The sequence below is a fragment of the Protopterus annectens genome, chromosome 14.part0, assembly GCF_019279795.1.
Source record: "Protopterus annectens isolate FY-2018-M chromosome 14.part0, PAN1.0, whole genome shotgun sequence".
Lineage (NCBI taxonomy): Eukaryota > Metazoa > Chordata > Ceratodontiformes > Protopteridae > Protopterus > Protopterus annectens.
The window spans coordinates 1,162,288,330-1,162,314,037 of NC_056748.1; the positions used below are offsets into that span (position 1 = coordinate 1,162,288,330).

At 44.0% G+C, this 25,708-nt stretch overlaps 1 protein-coding gene across 1 annotated transcript in view; it reads right to left on the reverse strand.

Moving 5' to 3' along the window:
* Positions 1-25,708, reverse strand: part of RTEL1 (regulator of telomere elongation helicase 1) — a gene marked incomplete in the record, with an annotated part of 4,697,248 nt that overhangs the window by 1,188,291 nt on the left and 3,483,249 nt on the right. Inside the window, 1 exon segment of the mRNA XM_044056976.1 lies at positions 17,699-17,868. Coding sequence (XP_043912911.1) covers positions 17,699-17,868 — 170 coding nt within the window.

Below are 25,708 nucleotides of genomic sequence, written 5' to 3' on the forward strand. Positions count from 1 at the left end.
TAAAATATGAGCTGTCTCTGAACATCAAGCTTGTGCAGCATATACTCTAAATTGTTTGAATGGTTGGGGAAGAACACTGGCAAATCAATAATCTGGTTGAGATTGGTTTCAGTGCAAATTTTGTGCAAAAAAAGAGGGGCTTGTTGTAAGTGAGACTCTGTCAGCATGAAATATCAAATATAGAGGCTTGATGGATAAAGCCTGAAGCTCTGATACTCTGTGGGCAGAAGTAATAGCTACCAGAAAGATGGTCTTCCATGATAAAAATCTGAGGTCACAAGAGGAAGCTGGTTCAAATGAAGGAAGAATTATCCCGGAAAGCATAAAATTTAGATTCCATGGAGAATAAGGAGATTTCACAGGTAGTCTAATATAAAGGTCCCTTTGAGAAAGGCTTTGGATAACTTGTGAGACATGATATTCAACCCTTCACATTCAAGATGAAAATTAGAAATAGCAGCCAATTGAACACAAACTGTTGCTGCTGTGGCTCCTTTGTAAAAAATCATAGTTAAGAACTCTAAGATGGAGGCCATGGGGGACTTGGCAAGGATCAATATTATTTTTAGAGGACCATATAGAAAATTTCTTCCATTTCCTAAGATATAGCTTCCTAGTAGAAGATTTATGAGAAGATAAAAGGATCTCTTTTGTCTCATTAGAGAGGTTATGGAACCTGGCTATGATGGGAACTGGAGCAGCCAAGCAGTCAGCTTCAGGGACAGCAGAGAGAGATGAAAATCTCCTGATGAGTGCATCAGAAGGTCTGGAACTGGGTCCAGAATCCAAGCATCCCCCAAAAGATGAAGTTGAAGGAAGGGGAACCAAATCTGACGAGGCCAATGAAGGGCAATTCGAATGATGGTCCCTCCCAAGGTTTTTGCTTTCTGTAGAACCTTGGGTATCAAAGGGATTGGAGGAAATGCATAGAGGAGACCCGGAGGCCAATCGTGTACAAGTGCGTCCCTTGGGAATTCTCCCAGAGGGGGAATCGGAGCAAAGTAGCTTCTGCATTTCGTGTTCATGTGACTGGTAAAAAGTTCGCAGCAAGGCTGGCCCCACCTGCGGAAAATCCTGTCTGCTATTTCTTTCTTGAGGGACCACTACTGGGGCAAAAAGATGGCCTTTTTGAGCTTGTCTGCTATCATGCTGGATTTCCTCGAGATGCATGTTGCCAACAGAAAGCGCTGGGTGGAAACAGCCCACTGCCATACTCTGAGGGCCTCTCGGCAAAGGAGGCAAGACCTGGTTCCTCCTTGTTTGTTCAAATACCAGACCACCAACATGTTGTCTGTCTGAGTTGCAATCGTACCCAGAGAAAGAAAGCCCTGAAAGTACTGCAACGCCAGAAGTACTGCTCTAATCTCCAGGACATTGATATGCAGATGTGTCTCTTGATCGGTCCAAGTGCCTTGGGCTGTCTTTCCCTGAAAATGCCCCCTCCACCCTACCAGGGAATTGTCCGTGGTCACAGTGGCCGTTGGAGAGGGTAGCACAAATGGGTGCCCTATTGTGACATGAAGTGAGGTCAACCATCACTGAAAGTCCTTTTTGCAGGAATTTGTGATCATTATAGTGTGAGATATGGGAAACTCTTGGTAAGACCACTGAGTGAACAACAGCCATTGTAGTATCTGCATGTGCATATGAGCTAGTGGTATGGCTAGAATTGCTGCTGCCATCATGCCCAATAATTTCAAAACTTCTGATGCTGGTGCTCTGTCTATTGATATCAGAAGGCTGAGATGCTCACGAAGAAGAAAGACTCTTTCCATTGGAAGCCTTAGTGTGGTGGTGATGGTGGTGTCCAACTCTGCCCCGATAAAAACGATATGCTGCGATGGCAGCAAGGCAGATTTTTCTGAGTTGAGTGTAATGTCCAGATGATTGCAGAGTGACAAAGTGGACTCCCTGGCCTGAATTAGTTGATGCCTGGTGGTGGCGGTAAGAAGCCAATAATCTAGGCACGGAAACACCTAGAATCCTAGGAGCCTCAGGTGAGCCGTGACCACTGCCATGCATTTGGTGAACACTCTGGGTGCTGTAGAGAGACCAAAGGACAGGGCTCGAAACAGGTAATGATTGGCTACCAGCCGGAAGCGCAGGTGATCCTTGGATGGTCTGGCCATTTTTATGCGGTAGTACACATCCTTGAGATCTATCGAGCACATCCAATTGTCTTTCCCCAAGAAGGGAAGTATAGAATGAAGCGTGACCATCCAAAATTTCTTTTTCTTTACGTATTGGTTCAGTCTGCTGAGGTCCAATATGGGTCCCCAGTCCCCCGTCTTCTTTGGATCCAGAAAGAATCTTGAGTAAGTTACGGATCCTGTCTGGTCTGCTGGGACTGGTTGGATGACTTTTTTTCTTAGCAACATTTGGACTTCTATTGCTGCCTGTTCCCTGTAACTGGGTGGAACATCCTTTTCTTATGATTGGATGGGGTGTGGCGAATGGGATGAAGTATCCTCTGGAAATTATACTTTGTACCTAGCTGTCTTTTGTTATTTTGAGCCAGGCGTCTGGATACAAAGATAAGCGACCCCTGACTGCCTCCAAAGCAGGACAGTCGGGCCTCCTCTCAGAAGCGCTGGTAGGGCTTCCCAGAGAACTGATCTCTGTCACCCTGGTGTTGCGGACCCCCTCTGCCACGAGGGCAGCATCTTCCATTATTGCCCCCTCCGCTGCCCCTGGAGGAAGGTTCACCATGTGTGTCCTAAAAGGCTCCTTGGGCTTTTTGGAACCACATTTTCCTCCCCTTTGACCTTTAGGATAGGGTCGGGTAGGGGTGGAAAAATGGACCCCGATGGCAGAGTCTTTCCGTCCTGTTCACACCTGGTTAAGGTTTCCTTCACTTTAGGCCCAAAAAGGGACAAGCCATCAAATGGAGTGTTCACGAAGGATGACTTGAAGGGCTCCAAGAAGGAACACAAGTGCATCCAGGAATATCTCTTAATAGCAACTCATGTACCCGCAGCCCTACTCGTTCCATCAGCTGCATAAGAGATGAGGCGCATGGATGAGTTGACAATAGAACTGAGAGTAGCAAGCTAGGTGGTAACTTTGTCGGAAGCTCCTACAGCTACTGTACCCTGAAGAGCATCTCCTAGCTCCTTAAGGAGATCTCTTTGTAACCTAGTAAAATGGGTTAAATACTTCAGCGAACGAAGAGAAAAGGTCGCTGAACTAAACATGCGGTTCCCATATCTATCCATAATCCTGGAGTCTCTGTTAGGAGGATGGACAGACAAGGAAGTCTCAAAACATTTCCTTTTTGGTGGCTACCGCCACCACCATGGCATCAACCGGAACACCTTTAGTTAAAAATGTTTTGTCCGAGGAAGGGCAGAAATGAATTTATTAGGCCTCCTAGGGACAGGCTCTATAGTATCCGGAGACTCTCACGCCCTTCGTGAGAACCAGCTGCATCAGCTCATCGCAGGGCGGATACACGCAAGAGGTGGAGGGCTGAGACCTGAAAATCTTCAGGAGAACTGACTCATCCTCAGTAGGGCTTTTGGACTGCCAATAACCCCTCTGCCTAAGGATCTCAAGTAGCTCAGCGAATGAGATATCCTCAGAGGGGGGCCGTGGGGACCCTTCTGACTCATCTAAGTCAGTATCTGATGTCAGACACTCCTGTGGGGAGTCTAGATGTTTCCTCTTACACAACCTCTTCCTGGGAACCTCATCAGCGGGCGCTTCTAGTGAGGTCTTGGAAGAGCAGGGGCCACACAATGGGGCTTCCTGAGGTTCTGGGTCTCTACGCTTGGTCAGGATGTGCGAGGCAGAAGCAGACAGGCACTTTTGTGGAGGAGGGAGGCAGACCTGAGGTCGAGGATGTCCTAGGAGACATGACTCTCCTTATGGCATCGAAATCACCTCTGCTCTGATGCGAGGGAGCTGACAGATCCGAAGAAACCATCAACACCCCCAGCACCGGGACAGTGGGCTTCAAGCCCGAGGTAGGAACCGAGCTCATCCGGGCCAAAGCCCGAGAAGCAAAGTCGGTCCGACTGTCCTCCCCAGACCCGACCAGAGTGTGTCCGCTCCTAAGGTCCTCGATTGGCACCGAGGATGTCAGAGTGCACGGAGCCGAAGACAATGGAGCAGGCATCGGCTCCGAGGGTTCCACTAACATCAGGTTTGCCTCCTCTGGCTTCGAAGGACCAGTATACCTGTATAGTAGAAGTACCAGGAGGAGGAATAGTTTGAGTCGGTGCAAGGGTCTTCGGCTCCGAAGCCAATAACATTTTTGCTAAGGCCGGTGCCAATAACAGCTTCTGCACCACACGATCCCCATCCAGATCTGACAGGCTGATAGAGGATCGAGAGAACCGTACCAAAGGTGGTAATGACTGAAGTAGTGGACTTTTACGTGCTTCGGACACCGGTTCCAAGACTGGGGACCGGCTCTGAAAGGTAAAGACTGTCGGCTCCAATGGCAGTGGAGCCAAAGTTGAAGACCCTTTCGATTTCTTCGAGTCCGAAGTCTTGGAAGACTTTGAGGACTTGTTGGATCCATCTTGGTCACTCAAAGCTTCCTGAAACGACGGTTTCAACAACCCTCCATCAATCAGTTTTCTCTTCCTTTCCTGTAACACCCTGGAGGAGAAGGAATGGCATATAGCACAGCTGTCTTATAACTGCAGAGCTCCTAGGCAGTATACACAATTAATGTGGCTGTCTGCTACAGACATCTTTTGGCCACACTCTGGGCACTTTTTAAACCCAAACTTAGGGTGCTTGTCTTGGTCAGACATTTCAGAAAAAATTACTGTCACACAATACAAATGTGGCAGTAATAAACTACAAGAAGCCTTAATAAAAAATCAGGCTAAGTCACACACACACAGCAGAAATGCTACACACACACATTTATATATATATATATATATATATATATATATATATATATATATATATATATATATATATATATATATGTGACAGTAAAAGCCTTTACTGTCACCACAACTGTCTAACACACAAGATAAGCAGACTATGCAAAATAAGAAAGATAGCGGAGAAGATAACACACAGTCTAAATATGCTATGAACTATCCAAGTTAGACAAATTACTGTTAATACAAGAAAAATTGTAACAGTAATTATAACTTTAAGCCTTTCCTTAAACAACTGAAGGCTAAGCACACTAAAGAGAAAAAACTCTACACACTAAATTTTATGTCAAAAAATGTGACAAAATGTGACAAAAGTAAGTGACTAAGCGTACACTAATAACTAGTAAAAACTTTTAAACTAGGCCTAAAACAAGAGGCCACTAGATGACTTTCTAACACACTAAGGGAAAGGGACTAAAAGCAGAAATCCACACAATAAAGCTATAAGAGCTTTGTAAAACTATCTAAGTACAACAGCTATCTAAATATTAGAATAAAGAATTAGAAAAAAACAGTTTACCGGCCCGAGCTAATTCAGAACCTCCGATCTACTGCAGCGGCAAACTAGATCTGAGGTAATTCCAGGTGAATCATGGGATAGGGACTTGGCCTCAAGCTATTTGAAGACCACGGCCTTTGCAATTGGCCGTATCTGAGCCGAGGGATCGGCTCCGAACCCATCAGTAAAGAATGAATGGCGAGATTGAACAACTTCACATCCAGTGCTTCAAATCCTGCAGTTCCTTACTTTTTTTCTTGCAGTGATTTAAACAACTCTTCAGCTGCTTTCCCCAATAAGGAGGACTTGTCTAGAGGAGCATCAAGCAATTTTCCCTTGATGTCATTAGGAGGTGCCTGAAGACGTAACCAGGAATGTCTTCTGAGAACAGAAGCAGAAGCTGCTGCTCTGGCAGAGGCCACCACTGCATCTTAGCTCCACTTGATGGACTGTCTAGCTACCTGGGAAAGAGTCTGGGTGGCTTGAGTTAGCAAAGCCAGAGCATACTTGGACATGTGTGTCTGATAATTAATTGCCCTGATAGCCAAGGTAGAAGAGGTACATATATCTTCTTGCTCAATCTTTCCAAAAATTTACTTTTCTTATTAGAAGGAAGCAACTTGATAGGAAGAGATAACCATGAGGACTTATCTGAAGAAAGGGAAACCACAGCAGGGTCAGCTGAGGGAGCTTTAAACAGAAATTTGCAATCCTCAGGAATCTTACAGAAATGATCAGGCCTCTTTGGGGCAGGGGCTTGGGAGTCACCAGTCTTAGATACTGCTTTAAAAACATCTAAAAAGGCTGTCTGTACTGGAGGGATTATTGAAGCAGTAGGAACCTCCACCGGGAGGCAATCATAATATTGCTTCTGTTCTTCCGAAGTCTGAGAGAAATCCAACTTAAACAACTCCCTCATCTTAATAGTTTCCCCAAAGGAAAGTTCTTCCATGGGAGAATCCCCCCATTAGACTCCTTTGCGGCAGCATATTCCAGTGGAGTAAGCTAAAGAGTCTTCGTCAGATGAAGACTTCTCGCATTCTGTGTCATGAATTTGGAGTACTGCAGGCGGTCATAAAATAAGGCCCTGAGACCCCGATGGCTGCACTGAAGAAGAGGCAAAGGCCGGGCCAGCTATGGGTGAAGGTAAAGCAGAAGGCGTCAAGTCATCATGACTTAATAAAGCCCTGTGAAAAAATATCCCAATCCAACTCTGGGGTAGCAGGAGTGGGAACATGCCTAGTCTTTTGTTTCTTTTTCACAGACTCATCCTGTTGGGGAGAGATGGCGAACATAGGCCTAACATTGGACAGCTCTTTGGACAAAGAAGCTGGAACAGTTCCTGGGTCTTCTGCAGTAACTAGCCGTGGTTCCCCCCAAGTCGTCCTAACTGGATGTCTGCATTGCCTCGGACGTGCTAGGATCCGCACTCCAGATGGCTTCCATCCCTGTACCCACCAAGGAAGCGGAACCTACCTCCAATTGTAATGCCTGGTTTTCATCAACCTCAAGGGGTAAGTTGGAGGGAGTAGGCGCAGCTAAAGAGGACTCAGGCCTAGCCTTGCTAACCTTCCTCTTTACAGATGGCTCAGAAGCACTTGCGGAACCTTTCATAGCATCCATAGCCAGACATTTGAGTCTTTGGTTTTCCACAAGTATAGATTCAAGGCTAACAGAAAACTGTACAATGTTTTGGGAATAAAGGCCTGACAAACAGAGAAGGACCGATGGTTGTGAGTAAGCTCTAAGCAAAACAAGCACAGCTCATGACTATGTTTATGTGGTATTTGCCTTCCACACCTACACTTGCCCTTTCTGGATGAGATTAGCAAAATAAAAGGCAGTAGCAATATATTAAATCCCCTATGGGGTACTTATCTAAAGCTGTAAGACAAACCAATGGGATCCAATGGCAGACTGAACGTATGAGTCAAACTTTCCGAATGGGGGTGAAAATGTTCTGAAAAGGTTCTGTGCCTGTATGCGACATCCCACGTACAGGCAGTGGCTCTAAGCTTTTGTATACAGGATGGATGTCAGGCTCTTGGGTGGAATACAGCCCATATGCAAAGAATACTGCAACATTGAATAGAAGGAAATAACTAGAATCCCAAAAGGTAAATAAAAATTAGTGTTGAGCTGAAGGTAATTTAAATATGTGGAGGCATTGAAATTGGGATGGAAGCATTACACCAACCAGAACCTAATCTAACTGACTGATAAGTAAAAAAAAATACACAGAGACAAACAACAAATCATACTAAAAAACAATAGCAAGAACTTCACAGTATGACTGGCTCTGGAGTACTGCAAGGCCCATAACATGCCTTGCTGGTGCCTGAAGTACCATTAGCTTTTCTCCATAGAACAGGGTCTGTCCTCCAGAATGTCACTTCATACAAAGGAAAACAGAGCAACAGAAGGTAAATAATTACTGCAGTTTCATGCCCTTCAATGGTGCAAGAGGTACCCTCGTGTGTTTAGTGTTATTAGTTACTGGTGACCAAAAGGCACTAATAAATGGTGAATATGTGACAGCAAACAACATACATCTGTGAAGACTGGTAGAGAAAGGGTGAAGGCTGCCAGCCTAGTCAAATAGAATTTGATACATAATTCTATCATTTGTAAATATAAATATAAAATACAGGTTTGTTTCTTAAATGAAAGAAAGCACTGTAAAATGTGAACTTCAAGACTGTAGCAACATTGCCATCTGCTGTAAGGAAAACTAAGCCAAGCATTTCAAATGTTCTTTGAAATTAAAATTATGTTTTATATGTCCTTTGAAGTTAGAATTTGGAGTCGATGAGTCTGGAGTAAGCATCCTGCCTGTTGTTTTAAGACTAAAGTTAATGACCAGAATTTACAATGTTCTAAGTGTAAAAGAATATAAATGCAGTTTCGGTGTGGCCTGGGAACCAGGAAAATGCAAACAAATGATCAAGAAGTTATGTACTCACCATAACGTTCAATGTATGTAGTCCATCTCGCCTCACATTCTTACTCACGGGTTCGGAGCCAAATATCGGCTCTGACTCGGCCAAATTTATTTTCTAGCATGAAGTCTCTTATTGGCTGGGCTAAACAAGTTCCCCATGCTGCACTGCTCCAAAGCCAAAGATCTAGTTTGCTTCCAACCCTACAATCACACCTCATGCATAACAACAACCCAATAAGGTAAACACCATCAAGGGGAATAAGAAAAAACAACTACCATTGAAGGGTACTCAAAAACCAATTCCAGCCTCCAGATCCTCCAGGAAGGGGGCAGGTGGGAGGGTACATAAGAATGTGAGGCAAGATGGACTACATACATCGAACGTTATGGTGAGTACATAACTTCTTGATGTTATGTAGTCCAATCTCTCCTACATTCTTACTCATGGGACAGCGTCCCCAGCACCTCTATCCTGGGAGGCTCAAAGGAAGATACTCCTGAGGACTGTGGAACCAAAGGAAGCCCAGCCCCTAGAAGCCACGTCCAGTTTGTAATGAGTAATAAAGGTGTGTGGGGAAGCCCACGTGGCTGCAACACAAATATCGTCCAAAGAGAGTCTGGCATGGTACGCCATGGACGCAGAAACAGCCCCAGTAGAGTGAGCCTTGATGGGAAACGGGAGATTTCTGCCTGCTGAAGAATAAATAAAGGAAATACAATTCGAGATCCATGTGGAAATGGTAACCTTGGAAATAGAGGATCCGCTCTACTGTCTGAAAAGGAAACAAACAATTGGTCAGATTTTCGAAGGTGTTTAGTCCTGTGTAGATAGAATCGTAATTGCCTATGCACATCCAATTGATGAAATCTAAACTCAGCTTTGTTCGAGAATTGAGGGAAGAAAACTGGCAACTCAATAGACTGATTGAGATTAACAGTAGATGTTACTTTGGGAAGAAAGGACAGATTAGGTCTAAGAGAAACCCTGTCCTTATGAAAACTTAAATATGGTGGTTTGATAGAGAGAGCTTGAATCTCTGACACCCGTCTGGCTGATGTGATGGCTATTAGGAAAGCTGTCTTCAAGGACAAAAACTTTAACTCACAGGTGGCAGCTGGTTCGAAAGGTGGGGAAGTAAGGGCTTGCAAAACAAAGTTTAGATCCCAGGGCATGATAGGTTCTGACACAGGAGCCCGGAGTAAAAGGGTGCCCTTTAGAAAAGCCTTACAGAGTTTATGGCCATAAGGGAAGGCTCATAGGAGGTATGAAAGTTTGAAATAGCCGCCAGCTGAACTTTAATGGTAGCGGGCGCAGAGCCCTGCTGAAAAAGCATGGACAAAAAATCCAAAACAGCAGCAATTGGGGCTGTGTAGGGGGTCAATTCCTTGGGCCTGAGCCCAAATGGAAAATCTCTTCCATTTGCTGGAATAAATCTTCCTAGTTGAAGACTTATGAGAAGAGGATAAAATGTGCACCACCTCAGGTGAAAAGTGATGAAGTCTGACTAACGACGGAAGTGGAGTAGCCAGGCTGTCAACCTGAGTGTCCACAGGGAGGGATGGAACTGTCCCGACATGTGTGTCAGTAGGTCTGGTAATGGGTCCAGAGTCCAAGGACTGTCCACAGCGAATTGATGGAGAAAGGAGAACCAGAATTGGAGAGGCGATCAGAATCATCTTGCTTCCCAAGGATATGGCTTTCTGAATCACTCTTGGTAACAGAGGAAAATGAGGGAAAGCATAGAGCAGACCTGAGGGCCAATCGTGGACTAGAGCGTCCCTGGATGACTCCTCCTGTGGGGGGATCAGGGTGAAGTAGTTGCTGCATTTGGCATTGAGGGGATTGGCAAAAAGATCGCAGCAAGGCTGACCCCACCTGATGAAAATCTGTTCTGCAACTAGACGGTTCAGGGACCACTCGTAAGGCATCAGAATAGTTCTGCTAAGCCTGTCTGCTATCACATTGGCCTTCCCCGGAATGTGCGTTGCCAGTAGGAACCATTGGGAAGACACCGCCCACTGCCATACTCGCATGGCCTCTCTGCACAGAGGGTAAGATCTGGTTCCTCCCTGTTTGTTCAGATACCACACAAAGGACACGTTGTCCGAGTGTATTGCAATCGTCCCCAGAGGAAGAGAGCTCTGAAGTGCCCGCAACGCCAGTAACACTGCTCTCATCTCTAAGACATTGATGTGCAGATTTACCTCGTGATCTTGCCACATGCCTTGGACCGTCCTGCCAAGATAATGCCCCCCCACCCCATCTGGGAGGCGTCCGTGGTCACTGTGGTGACAGGTGACGGAGGAACAAATGGTTTCCCCTCGTCCAGATAGGTGGAGCACAGCCATCAATGGAGATCCTGTTTGCATCTGTCCGTGAGAAGGATCTGGTGGGATAGGGGGAGTTTTTGGAGAGACCACTGGGCAAAGAGAAGCCATTGAAGAAGCCTCATGAGTAACCTCGCTAGAGGCACTAACAGTGGTAGCTGCCATGGAGCCCAGAAGCTGAAGAACTAATCTCGTCTGTACTTTCCTGAGGGGTAATAAAGCGTGAACCTGATTTTGCAATACCCTGATCCTTTCTTGCGGTAAGAAGGCCTGCATCTGAATGGTGTCTAGCTCTGCGCCTATAAAAGTGACACGCTGTGAGGGCAGCAAGGCAGATTTTTCCAAGTTCAAAGTTACTCCTAGTTGTTGACAGAGGGTAATGGTAGCATCCCTGGCCAGGATGAAAAGATGCCTGGTGGGGGCGGTGAGGAGCCAGTCGTCCAGGTATGGAAACACTTGGAATCCTTGACATCTCAGGTGAGCTGTCACTACTGCTAAGCATTTGGTGAACACCCTGGGGGCTGTGGTGAGACCAAAGGGGAGGGCATGAAACTGAAAATGGCTGGCTCCCAGCCGGAAGCGTAGGTGACTCCTGGATGCCCTTGTCCATTTTGATATGGTAGTAAGCATCCTTGAGGTCCATGGAGCACATCCATACTTCTTTTTCCAGCAACGGAAAAATAGACTGAAGGGTGACCATTCAGAACTTGGACTTCAGAATGCAGTGGTTTAATCTGCTGAGATCTAGAATGGGTCTCAGGTCCCCTGTTCTTTTCGGCACCAAAAAGAGTCTTGAGCAAGTCCCTAATCCAATTTGGTCTGAGGGGACAGGTTGGATGACTCCCTTCTTTAGCAGATTTGAAACCTCTAGTGCTGCTTGATCCCTTTGACTGGGTGGAACGTCCAGTATTTTCCTGATTGGAGGGGGGACAGACAAAAAGGGGATGGCATAACCTCCAGAAACTATACGTAACACCCATTGATCCTGGGTGATGCTTTCCCAGGCTTCCGGGTGTAACGATATGCGGCCCCTGACTGGCTCCGGAATAGCACAGTCGGGCAACACATCAGGAACAATGGTAGGAAGAACCACAAAAGGAATCACGGTCTCCCGAGTTGCGGGGGCCCCCTCTGCCTCTAGGGCGGCGTCCTCCAGAATAACCTCCCCCTCCTCTGCCTCTGGAGGGGGACTCACCCTGTGCGGCAGGGAAAAACTTCTATGATTTCTTGAACCACATCTTCCCTCCCCTCTCAGCCTTGGGGAAAGGCCTCGATGGGGGAGGGAAAAACTGACCCCTACGGAAGACAGGGTCTTTCCCTCTTGCTCGCATCTGGTGAGGGTGTCTTTCACTTTGGTCCCAAAGAGCGAGGACCCATCAAAGGGAGCGTCAGTGAAGGAAGACTGAAAGCCTCCGCGAAATGACAGAGGCGCATCCAGGCTTGCCTCCTGAGGGCTATGCCCGAGCTGGCTGCCCTACTCGCCCCCTCGGCTGCATATGATATGAGCCTCATGCACGAGTTGACAATTGAATTGAGGGTAGAGACCTGGGCATTAACCGTGTGCGCTAAGGCCTCAGGTACGTTACCCGCTAGAGTATCTCCTAACTCCTTGAAGAGATTTCTCTGGAGCCGAGTAAAATGACAGAGGTAGTTCAGTGGCCATAGGGTGAAGGTCGCTGACGAGAGGGTATGCTTCCCGTACCAGTCCATGCTCCTGGACTCCTTGTTAGGAGGATGGACGGAGGAAGAAGACTTGGCTACTTCCTGTGTGGCCACCACCACCACCACCATGGCATCTACGGAAACCCCTTTGGACAGAAACTCTTTCCCTGGGGGGGGGGGGCAGAAAGAAACTTATTGGGCCTTCTGGGTACAGGTTCCACTGAATCAGGATTCTCCCACACTCTTCGACAAATTAAATCCAGGAGCTCGTCGAAGGGTGGAGACACCCAGGAGGCGGAGGGTTGAGCACCAAAAGCCTTGAAGAATACAGATGCCTCCTCAGAGGGGACTTTGGAAGGCCAGTCGCCTCTCTGTCTCAAAATCTCCAGGATGTCGGAGAAAGAGACGTCATCGGAGGACGACTTGGAGGACCCCTCCGACTCCTCAAGGTCGGTATCAGAAGTGAGAGACCTGCCTTGGATGTCTATGTGCTTCCTCTTGCACGACTTCTTTCTAGGGGGCTCCTCAGGCACAGACTCTGAGGGGCCCTCAGAAAGTTAGGGACCACTTATGGGGGTATCCCCAGACCTTTGGGCTCCGCCATCTACGGATAGGGGGACGTCAGAGGCTCTAGCCGGGGTGGAAGGGGACGGAATGACCAATCCGGGTGATGTAATTGATGAACTGGCCAGTGCGCTCCTCGTGGCCTCGAAGGTAGGTCCCCCCGAATCCAAGCACCGACCGGCCTCCGATGCCATGACCAGGGTCGGAGTTCTCCGAGCAGATGCACCGAGAGGGAGGCTCAGAACCGACAGGTGTCCCTAAGTATCCCCCTCGGGCCCAACAGAGGAAACCTGAGTGCCGAAACCTGTGGATGGAGCTGACAAGGTTGGAGCCGACATCGGCACCGAAGAACTCTTGAGGGGTATCAGAGCCGGTGCAAGAACATCACTCGGAGCGGAGCACTCTGGCTCTGAAGACAAGGACGTGCTCGGAGGAGGAATCATCGACACAAGCATCGGGACGGGCTCTGGAGCCGACTGGGTCGGAGCCGAGAATAATTCTGCCAACACCGGCGACTGCAGGAGCCTCTAAACTACCCTATCCACATCCAAATCAGAGAGCCTGGAGGATTTGGAGGACAAAGAGGGCGACTGGGATCTCCTGTCAGGAGAGCCATGCCTAGCACTGGGCGACCGGCTCCGAATGGGTTCGAGTAAAATAGGAGCCGAGGTCGATTCCAGTACTACAGATACCTCCTGCGGCCCTGAAGACAGAGGAGCCGAGGAGGTAGTCTAATTTAGAGGTTTTGTCTGGAGGCTCCGAGGAGACAGACGGAGCCGGAGATCTTTTCTTCGCCTTCGAAGCTTTAGACTTGGACTGAAAACTAGAAGTTGAGTCTAAAGACTCCTCAAACAAAGGTTTTAGGAGTCCCTCCAATATTAGTTTGTTTTTTCTCTCCTGTAGCACCCTCGGACTGAAGGCGTGGCAGAAGCTACAGGACTCTTGTAAATGAATTGCTCCTAGGCAATACACACATACGGAATGCCCATCCGTAATGGACATTTTGTAATTACATTTAGAACACTTTTTAAAACCGGAAGGTTTATGTTCCTTCTGGTCCTTAGACATCTTCAAACTAGAGAAAATTCAAACAAGCAGACCACTGAGATAGACTAGCCAGAAAAAGGCAAAGGCGGGAAACTACTAGCACACATGAACAACCAAAGAACCTCTAAGAATAAAAACGTTTCTTACTTGTCTCACAACACACTAAGCAACAGGGAAACTAAACACTACTTAGAACCAGTACACTAAATCCAAGAAAGAAAAGGAACACTACACAGAAGGAGGACTAGGTCCTCTAAGTCAAACGGGCCTAGCCCACCGGAACTGTTAGGGATACCAACTACTAACACACCAAACACTGCAAAATAATCAGCAATACGAAATAGCTATTAAAATAGCTGTTGTGTTGAACAAATAGCAATTTTCTCAAGTGAAAAATGACAAAAGAAGGTACTTAGCCACAGCCAAGCGAGACCGTGTCCTAGCTACATGAGTGGCAAACGTGATCTGGGGCTTTGGAGCAGTGCAGCATGGGATACCTGTTTAGCCCAGCCAATAAGAGACTTTGTGCTAGAAAATAAAGTTGGCCAAGTCAGAGCAGATATTCGGCTCCGAACCCATGAGTAAGAATGTAGGCGAGATTGGACTACATAACATCTCATGTTACGAGTATCCCAGAGTATCTGCAAATCGCTTGGCAGAATGTGCAGCTCGAAGTGCAAAGCAGTTACTAGAGAAGTCAAAATGAGACAATAGTGATGTTTTTCTGAATCTTTTAAATCTCAGAAATATTCCTTGTGATAAACATCTTGGTTCACCTGCCCAGAGACTTCTGTTGAGACAAACCAGAACCACAATGCAAGTCAGTAGTCAATTGTTGGTTCCATGGATTAAGAATAGCAGGTCAGTAAAAGCTAATCTGTTGAAAAAGCATTTAGCCCAGAAGTCCTATTACGATAACAGCAGTGAACCGCTCAATCCATTACGAGGGGAAGAAGTGGTAAGGATGCAAATGTCCAAAGGTTATGATCAGATTGGAGTTGTGAAGAATATTTGCTCAGAGCCTAGGTTGTACATTGTGGAATCACAAGGAGTAGAGTTTAGGCAGAATCAGAAACATTTGGTGCCAGTGTCCGAGCCTATTCCATAGCACATAGCCTGTGAGAAAGACTATCTCAGAGTGATGTGTCCAGTGTTCCAGTTTCTGAAGACATTCCAGTGAATATCCTTGTTCCTGTGATGAATCCTGAAGTTACTGATACAAGTTGTTCACTGAAGACTGTCCCTGTTGTTAAACCCATTCCTGATTACTATGTTACCTGATCTGGTTGAATCTCCAGACCACATTATAGATACACAGCAACCTGGACATGAACATTATGCTAGTTTCTAAAATGTCTATTAATACATGTCTAATTCCAATGTCATTTTCTGAGGGCAGTCTTAAGAGGTAGGATGTAGATCAATGTGTGTGTGAAGGTCATTAAGAAGCTAACTAGTGGCTTGCACAAGTGTATAAATACTGAGCATGTGCGACCTGACTGCCTTTTTGTAGTTAGCTGTTGAAATGTAAGCATGTGTCTGTAAGGTCTGTCAAATCAGTTTGTTTATATTTTATGATGCTACTATCCATCCTAATGCGTTATCGTGTAATTAAGCATCAAGAACTACTCTGCCTGTTCGTTATCTGTACTAAGAGGGATGAGCAAGAATTACCATTAAATCAAAAAGCATAATGAAGTGAATACAAAAAACAGAGTAGGGAAAAAAGTACAAGTACGATATAAAATAAACTATTTAGAAGGCAATTCAGTATGGCAGGAAACTGTAGGTTTGACTGAGAAAGTATTCTGGCAATAAAGGATGATAATTTCACTCTGCTACACTATAGTTTTTAACATAAATGTAGATTTCTAACTTGATTATCTAATATAACAACTTGTTTGATCTGACAGTAGACTGCTATAAAATAACTAAGAGATGTATATATAGTGGCTAATGTACTTCCTGCATCTTCAAATAGGACTGTGCTCTAACAGGAACATGCTAATAAATGCTGCTTTTCTACAATAACTTGCGCACACAGTGTCCGGTAAATGTGAAGTATTTTCTGAGTTACATCGTGAAGTGCTCCATTTGGTTGGATCTTAACCCTGGAGTACCTGAACGCTACAGCAAATAAGGGGAGGGCCTGAACTTTTCCCTCTCTTTCTTATGCTCTGTACTTGACTATGTCACACCTCTAACAACCTACATACATTTTGCATTCCAAAGCATTTCTGCAAAATAAAAATAAAAAGCATAAGATAAATATAGATCATTTATGAATAAAAGCTATTAAAACTGTACAAATGGCAATGTTATCAGTAAAAAGTATTGCCTATAGTGATAACAGTCAGTGCATTCATAGTCTTTTCCATAAATACTGTAATATATAATGCACACAACCTCTAAATTACATTTTTCTAAACTTTCACTTTTTTATATCTTGAAAACCATACAAATTAGACGTATAAAATGCTAGAACATTTTTGTTAACCAGACATAAGCTTTCATATGACAACAAGAAATTCCTCTAAAAGTGCATGTTTACTGAGATATTTAATTGTATAATTTAAAAACAAATATTGGATAATTTCTCAAGAAGTGCAATGTCCAGAGCAAATATCAAAAACAGTTCTCTTCAACAACATCTGAGGTTTCACACCTAAAGTCATAAATAATTTGTAAGCCATTTGTTTTTTGAAGTATTATGTGCATATGGAAATATTGCTTGCTTTATATTATTACAAACAAACTAGCAATATTTCCAGTATAGAGTAACATAAACCAGTATTAACAGTGAATTTGGCCTGTCTCCCACACTGGTGTTTCACACCATACACCTCAATAACATGCAGGTCTCTCAGTTATTAAAATATGAGCATTAACATGAAAGTATGAATATGTGATGAAAAAAATTAATTTCTCCAATACAGGAAGGACATCCTAGACTAACACTTTTACTGTATTTTTATAAGTCCTTGCCCTTTCTAATACTCACTATTATTAGCTGGTATTTCACTTAGTTAAAGAAAACAGATCCAAATTAAAAAAAAAAAGTGTTATAAGCTTGAGTGAGTTATGATTAAAAAAGTGCATTCCCCACAGGTGAAAGATGTAAAGTTTAGTATGTTAAATGGGCAAGTTTAAAAAACGGATATCCTAGTCTGTTTCTGTAGCACAGAGGGTTAAAATCATGACGATGACCAAGATGAAGCAAAGTCAATTAGCTGAATTGCTACTGGAACTGTTTGGGAAGGTAAGGGATGGGAATGAGCAACTTATGTCAGCTCATCATTTGGGGGAGGGGTGAATGGTGCTGGTTGGCCACACTGCCCCTGCCCAAGTGGAGGCATGAATGACAGTAACAGCAGCAGGACCTAGGGATGTGGGACTTGGCATTGAAAGACAGAGACAGCAATCCTAATGGCTGGGTGTGTGGAAGCAAGCACAAAAAATAGGAGGGTATAAAATACACTCCCCCATATGCACACACACAACCACCGTGGGCGTTGTTACTGACCTCAACACAAAAGCTCTAGTGGGCTGATGATCAGTAGGAAATTGGGAAAAAACATAATAAAAAATCCTATCCTGTAATACAGAACAAGTAATGAAAGATAAAAAAATTACTTGAGACTGCTCTCCACATAAAGATCTAGTCAGTAAATTAAGACATTTTCCAATAACAAAATTTTACTAAAGCACACAATAAACTTGTACCTAAGTTTACAAAACACATTTCTGCCATACCTTTTCTTCCCCATGTACTGCCTCTGCACCTTCTTGTCCCATTCTTCTCTCTGTATGTTCCAGTGCATCTAAAAGACTTGCTGGTTTTCTCTTCAACAATGCTCTGTTTAATGCATATTCCCCCCAAAGTGCATTTAGGCCATCTCGATTACAGCATAAATCACCTATGTCTGAAGAAAAACAAATATTGTGTAAGTCATAACATTAACTCACATTTACACATTAAGCTGCTGATTAGCAAGGCTGATAAACATTTCACAACATGTAATCTCAGAGCACTGAGTACTATACTTGCATTTACTCCTTTGATGCATACTGCCTAAACATTGTGTAGAAAATGGAATAATGGTAGGAGCAATTATACAAGTGCAAATGAACTGAAATACAAGCAAAAATGTCACATATGACTTGTACCATGGCCACAGACTCATTAAGCTACCCAAGCAACCTAGTAAACTCCACTGTGCCTCACCTGCTCACAGCTAATAAACTAGAACAATCCTGCAACGCACAGAAAAACACACTGAGACTCACTACTACCTAAACACACTATACAAGAAAAGTTTTCAGACCAAATGAACAGAAGGGGGTTGCACAGTGAATGGTGGTGTAACCTCACAAGAAGATGATCTCTGGTTTGATTCTCAACTGTGATGTTTTCCTGGGCAAATGTCCCGTTAAGTATGGATGGGTTTTCTTTATGTGCTTTGGTTTCCTCCCACCCCTCAAGGACATGCATACATATTTTCATTCAATAAACTGCCTCTGCTAGTGTGCCTGTAGTGAGTGGAGTGTGTGTGTGTGCGTGCATTCTGTGGTAGACCTGTATCTTGCCAAGATCTCAATAACTTGCAAACATTGGCTGCCATCTGGTGTCCCCTTGACTCTCTAAAAAGTTAAGCAGGTAACTGGAAAATGGCTGGATGGATAAACAAAAGGTAAATAGAGAGTTGTAATTAATCTGAATTTCAGCAAAACATCTGACTCGGTTCCACATAGCAAAGTCCTTGCAAAGATGATGAGGCTAAGTGCTGGTAGACAGCTATGAAGAAAGGTACAGAAATGGCCACATAGCAGGAAACAGAGGATAATACACAGAGATCAAAGAGGATAAAAACTGGCAAGCACAGTCCAGTTGTACTTAACATATTCATTTTGACCTCACAAAAAAAAAAAATGGATCTTCAACTTTGTGACGACATCAAAGGTTCAGAGGAGAATAAAAAGGGGTACAAGCCTAAGTCTAAAAGGTGTCAACTTCACTTCAACCCTTCCAAGTGTCTGGTACTGTACCTGGTGAGTGACAACTTACTATACTCTAACCCTCCTTGGAGGGTATACAACTGGTTTATAGGTTAAAAGATATACAGTGCTGCAATAACCACTGTGGCTATTATAAGCAGAGCCATGCATCTCAAATGTATCCGGCACATTGTTATGTCTTATGGGTTACTTTAAGGAAGTTTATGTAAGCTAGAGTATGATTTACAGACTGTCTCTGTCCATTAGAGACAGGTGTTAAACCAACTTCCAATTTCCCATCCACTGGTCCTGGCTATGCTTGAGTAGGGCTAGGGAATAACTCCACTTCATATAGAGGGGCAGAACGTTTCAAAGAAAGTGAATTCTCCTTATTACCTTACACATATGTTGGTCAAAAGCCAGGTTACTAGATACATACACCCCCAAATCCCCGACTACTAGGGATAACTCATCAGACCCATCATTGAGAAATGCCCCCTTTGATATGAATGAGGCAGTTTCCTTGGGTGGCCAACTTACTTTCCAAAGAATATTATGCATTTCTTCACATTCAGTTTTAAGCTGTGGCTTTGGCACTAGCCATTTGTCTGTGTTAGTCTTTCCTGCAAAAGGTTAGTGTCTTGGGGGATTCTAGGATTCCTACTTGTCTGCAATCATCTGCAAACTTGGACAGTCAGAGGTGCTTCATATTGCCTTTGACCTCCAAGTAGTAAATGACAAAAAGAATGAGGTCCTGAGGAACTCTACTAGTGGCTGGTCTTTTGTGGAGATGTTCTTCACTACCCTAACTTTTTGGGTTTTACTGGAGAAACAGGTGGCTATCCAGCAGTAACATAAGGGTTTGTCTAATTCCAGGAGTTTATTTACATGCCCAAGTAGAGTATTTTATCAAATACCTTTGCCAGGTCAAAATAGGCAACATGCAGTATTTTGCCCTCATCAACTGCCTTGGGGACATTTTCAAAGAAGTGCACCAGGTAAAGTAGGCATGAACTACCCTTGACAAAACCAAACTGGGCTGGTTCCAGTAAAAAAAGGTTTCCTACACCATTTTCAATCATATCCATTGGGACAAGCCACCAATGGACCAGTAATCAAGGAGCCTCAATCCTCACCACTGGCAACAGTGTGGGACATACACTGAGAGGATGACAAGTACACACAGTATTTCCAGATGCGGCTCACTGCAACAAGGGCAGTTTTCCTTAAGAGCACACAGAAATCACAGTCAGTCTGGGGCTGGTTTCTCCCTCTTTTGCCAGATTCCCAATAAGACTCCCCCACACTTGCACAGCTATAGAGTTGCAATTTCAGCTCAGTGGCGAAGTCAAGACCTCCAGCATCCTCTCTGTCCAACTAGTGCTTCATGTCCCTGCCTAAGTAGCTGACATACACATGCACACACACGCAAGCACACACACTCTGAGGTCTGATTTATACACGCAAGCACACACTCTGAGGTCTGATTTATACACAAACACACACCTGAGAAAGGCTGGCACAGGTTTACTAGCTATGCAACTTTTTGCCCAGTCAATAAGGTAGTTATCACTGCCACCAACCAACTCCTTATCAGCTACTTTAAGGCCTTTAACAAAGGGTATCCAATCTTACTGTGTAATGTTACTATTAATACAAATGGTAGCTTGACCAAGAGCAAAGCTATTAGGAGTGGCCTAGACAGTGTCACCAAATAAATAAGCAAGTACTCTCAGAACTTAAATGTCTCTACAAAGATCAACCACAATGAAAGGTTTAAATATATTTAATAATAAATAATAAAAGTACAAAACAATACTAATTTTATATATATATATATATATATATATATATATATATATACACTTTTTTTTTTCACAGTGACATCATAGTTCAAAATCACAGGAAATATCTAAAACAACACTGCAGAACAGTCTCAAATAAATAAAGAAAATATCTAAACTAAGCTTTACTATATTCCTGACTATATTCAAGAGAATTAAACTAAACCCTAGTTAATTTACTTAGGAGGAAGGGAGGTGTGTGGTGAATAGTTCTTGTTGTTGCCAAGTCCAAGACAGAATACAGAATGCTGTGTCTCACTAAGAGATTTCTCAGCTTAATATCTTAAATATTACTGCTGGGATAACTTGCAGAATGACAATTTCTTACCATCTAACTCCTAGTTCCCAGGCTCAAAACAACCACTGATGGCAGCTGGTAGCATTTAGCATCTACATGTGAAAATACACAGACCTCAGATACCTTCCTGTAACCTTTGCACTAATTCTGCCTTGTTTATTTTTCAATTTGCACTGGTTTCTTACCTGCGTGACTCTCACCCTCACCTGGATGAAACTGCATAACACAATATTTACCTTATCCACTGAAGCTGGCTATCTTAACTAAATAAATAAGCAAGAACCTGACACCCTACAGCTTTGTCTGTTGTAATAGGTGAACTACAACTTAGCTTTTGTAAAGTTTTAAGGCTTAAAATGTGTATGTACAACAACAATAAAGGGTCTCCATTCCCTGTTATTTCAGCTATTTGCCACTAGATGGCACCACAACACCTTGAATCTCATACACACACACGTAAGCGCACAAGTGCGCACACACACACACACAAACACACTTCCAGTCCCAAGCATTTACTGTTTAAATTAGTAAATGTTTGCCTTTACTTTCAGCATCGTCTATATACTAATCACAACTCTCTATAACAACCTTGTTTGTGTGCTTACAGAGATAATTTAAATTATTCCAGAGCTACTTGTTTATTATTCACATTAAACTGATATTTGTTCAGTTCGTCTCCCTGCAGGGGACCAAGCCCACACCACTCCCCTCCCTGCTCCCATCCCTGCCCACCCCCCATAACATTAACCTTATACCTATTATAAGGTATTTTTGATAAACTCTCCAAACTAGGCATCAATCCCTATAACACTAGGTGGGTTGCAAATTGGCTCACAGATGGAACTTACAGTGTGAAAGCAGCGGACTCCAAGTCAGACTGCTGACCAGTCACAAGTGCTAGTCCCACAGGGATCGGTCCTGGGTCCTCTCCTGTGTGGCATCTACTTCTCAGAAGTCCAGGCCAACATGTAAGGACTCTGGCTGACCAATTTTGCTGACAACTTAAGCCATTAACTCCCCAAGTGATGTAGACATCCTACAGAAAGGCCTCACTGAGACTAATGACTGGTGTCGAAACCATGGCCTTAAGCTTAATGACTAAGTGCATCGTCATCCCCTTTATGAAAAACTCAGTTTCCACTAAATACCACATTGATGGGAGCCCAATGAACACTGAAAGTGTTATAAGAGATCTGGGGACACAGGCTGATAGCAACCTCTCCTTCGACCACCACACTGCCACTGTGGTCAGAAAGTCCTTCTATGTGGCATATCTCATTACCAAGGATTCTGCATCCAGAAAGAAAGAGGTCATCATCTCTCTGTCTACTCTTCCCTCATTAAGCCAATCATCCAGTATAATGCCCCATTTCGCATGTACCTCACTAGATGCATGCAACAGCTGGAAAGGCCACAAAAGTATCTCACAAAGAGGATCCTAGGCCTTAAACATGCCGTACAAGGACAGACTCAAAAAACTCCAGCTATTCTCTTGTCGCATATCGTCTACTAAGAGGCGATCTCTGCTTGACTTACAAATCCATGTCTGACCCAGCTCTGTTAGAAATGCTACATCTAAAGAAATCCCAATCCCTCTGCACCACATGCTCTAGAGACCTCAATCTCATTACCACAATCAACAGAATATGCCGGAGGGACAGGTTCATAACTCAGAGACTGCTCATGCTCCGGAATAGACTCCCCATATATGTCAAGCAGAACACCTCAAGAAATCTTGATGAGTGGATGGGAAATAGAAAGTTCACCCCAGGGATCACTCCAGTGGCTCTACTTGATAGAGGCACTGGGAATTAACGTCAGGCAGCACATTGCCAGGGCACTTTTATGAGCTAGGCTTGTAAAGGCTCCAGGGCTATTAGCCTAGTACATACCTATGAATCTAACCTGAACCCTCCCATGCTTCTGTCCCACCTATCCCATAACCCCCCTAATTATTCCATAATCATACCATACCTCCTAACTACTCTACCTCCCCACCCATTCTAAATAGGGCCATATAGTGCTCCTTTCCCTAAACTATCACTATCCTGCTCATATTCATTCTATTACACTGCACTCAACCACCATCATGTCCATCACTACTATTACTATGATCACACTTCTCTCACTTACAATGTCCCTCCTAACAAAAACAACTTTCCATATACCCAACATACCTCCTACATCCACCTGTACAACCACCACGCATAACCCACATTTGTCAATGATAAATCAGGATGCCACAGTGGTGCAGCAGCTGCGCTGTTGCCTCACAGTAAGAGGTTCTCTGGTTCGATTCTCGGCTGGAGTGTCTTCTGTACAGTGTCGGCGTGTCTTCCCTGCATCCATGTGGGTTTACTCTGGATGATCCGGTTTCCCACGTTGCAAAGACATGCATTTGGAGTGTTTCTCCCACTGAAAATTGTCTTCGTTCCAAGTTGGACTTTCAAGGTAAACAAATGTTAAATAAAGTTACTCGGGCATCTACTCTAGCTTACTCACAGCTAACACCTCTGTACTATCCAAAGAAAAAATTCTACCTCGCCAAAGACACCCCCATTATCACACCACCACCAGCTACTACACCATTTCTAGGGGAAAAAAAATGACAAGTATAACCCACATAATTTGCCAAAGCTTTATATCCCAGTGCAATGATATACAACCCAACCCAACCCAACCCAGTCCCAACCCCCCAGTCCCAGCAAACCTAGAAAATCTCTCATGCTATAAACCATCTCCAAAGCCTTAGAAACAAGATACCTGAACTCCAGGCATGGATTTCACAAAACAACCCTGATATTATAGCAAATACCGAAACCTGGTTGAAATTGTATGTAAAAGAGACAGAATTTCTCCCCCAGGCTACTAATGCCTAAGAGCCAATCAGCCCTACAAGAGAGGAGGGGGAGTAGCAATACTTTTCCCTAGCAAATATACTTTAATTCCCTACTCAAAACCAACATCCAACTTCTCCTCAACTGAAGTACTAATCTCTATATTAAAGCTTAACAATCATAAAAACATTTGCATAATTGCTCTGTATATTCCTCCAGGAAAAATACCAGTATTAGAGAACATACTTGCCTGGACATCCCTAAACATAGATAAAGAAACCATCATCCTAGGTGATGTAAACATTGATGGGCTAGGCACTGCCCAAAACATCCCCTCAAAAAACATAAACCTTTACAACTTCTCCCAACTAATTCAATACATCACCAGACCCCACAAAAATAATGGTGGCTCCACAATAGACTGGATATTAGCATACTACCCAATTCCATTAGCAACCACCACCCAGCATATATCCTAAGCAAATCTACCTCAACCTCAGGCCAACACAAACGCAAACCAACTAGAAATTTGACAAAGTTCCAACCATTCATATTTAATGAAACTTTAGCTAAAGTAAATTGGGAACCCTTCAAATCCCTACCACTTAATGAGGCTGTTAAATTCTTTAACTCAACATTCCTAGACATCCTAAATAGGCAAGCCGCCAAAACCAAAACATAACCATGCAAACTGGCTCTCAAAAATCCCACCAAAGTCGTCATGTCCACAAGGAATAAAATCTGAAAATCGTGGCAGAAGAAAAACCCCCCTCAACTCCACTACAAGCAATTCCGTAACCAGGCAAAACATCTGATAACCAGAGATAAAAAAGCCCACTACCTCCACCTACAAAGCCAACATAAAGATAATCCCCAAAAAGTCTGATCCACTATTAACCAACTATTACACCCAGGCTTTCAAAGTATCCTATCCCCTGACCCACACAAATCCCCCACTGAACTTGTCACCCTCTTCAATTCCTACTTCAGTGACACCATAGCTAACCTAACCACCACCTTTCCTACAGTTACCACCACCACTAAGACAGCTGATGACCAAATCATCTCATAAAACAATCCTACCCTCGACTCCAACCTAAAATTCTCCCCCATAGCCACCGCCACAATAAAAAAAACTTTTACTAAAGCTAAAACCCTGTACTCTGACCCCTGACAATCTACCCCCACACATCCTGCAATTCATTCTCCCCTAACACAAAGGCAGCACCAACACAGACTGTACAAACTTTCGTCTCATAGCAATTCTCTCACCCCTCTCTAAAATACTGGAAAAATGCATCCATGCCCAACTCCTCAACCACCTGCTTGAAACCCAAACAGTATCACCCACTCAGCATGGTTTCAGACCAGGACATAGCATCACTACTGCCCTCCTCTCCTTCCTTGATACAGTTAACTGAGCACGGGATACTGGCAAAATCGCTTCTCTTTTCCTCGACCTCTCCAAAGCTTTTGATACCATTTCCCACACCATCCTCCTCTCTAAACTAATCACCCCTACAATGGTTCAACAGCTATCTCTCCAATAGACAGCAATCCACCAAATGGCAACAGTCTTACTCTCCCTTCCTCAATACTTCCACAGGGGTATCCCAAGGCTCCATACTTGGTCCTCTCTTATTTAGCATCTTTATTAACAACTTTCACTCCACTGTCCCACAATGCTCAATAATCCAGTATTCCAACAACTCTACAATAATATGCACTGCAAATTCCAGCTCTGAATGCCAGCAAATCACCCAGAATGTCCTCATCTCTACTGAATCGT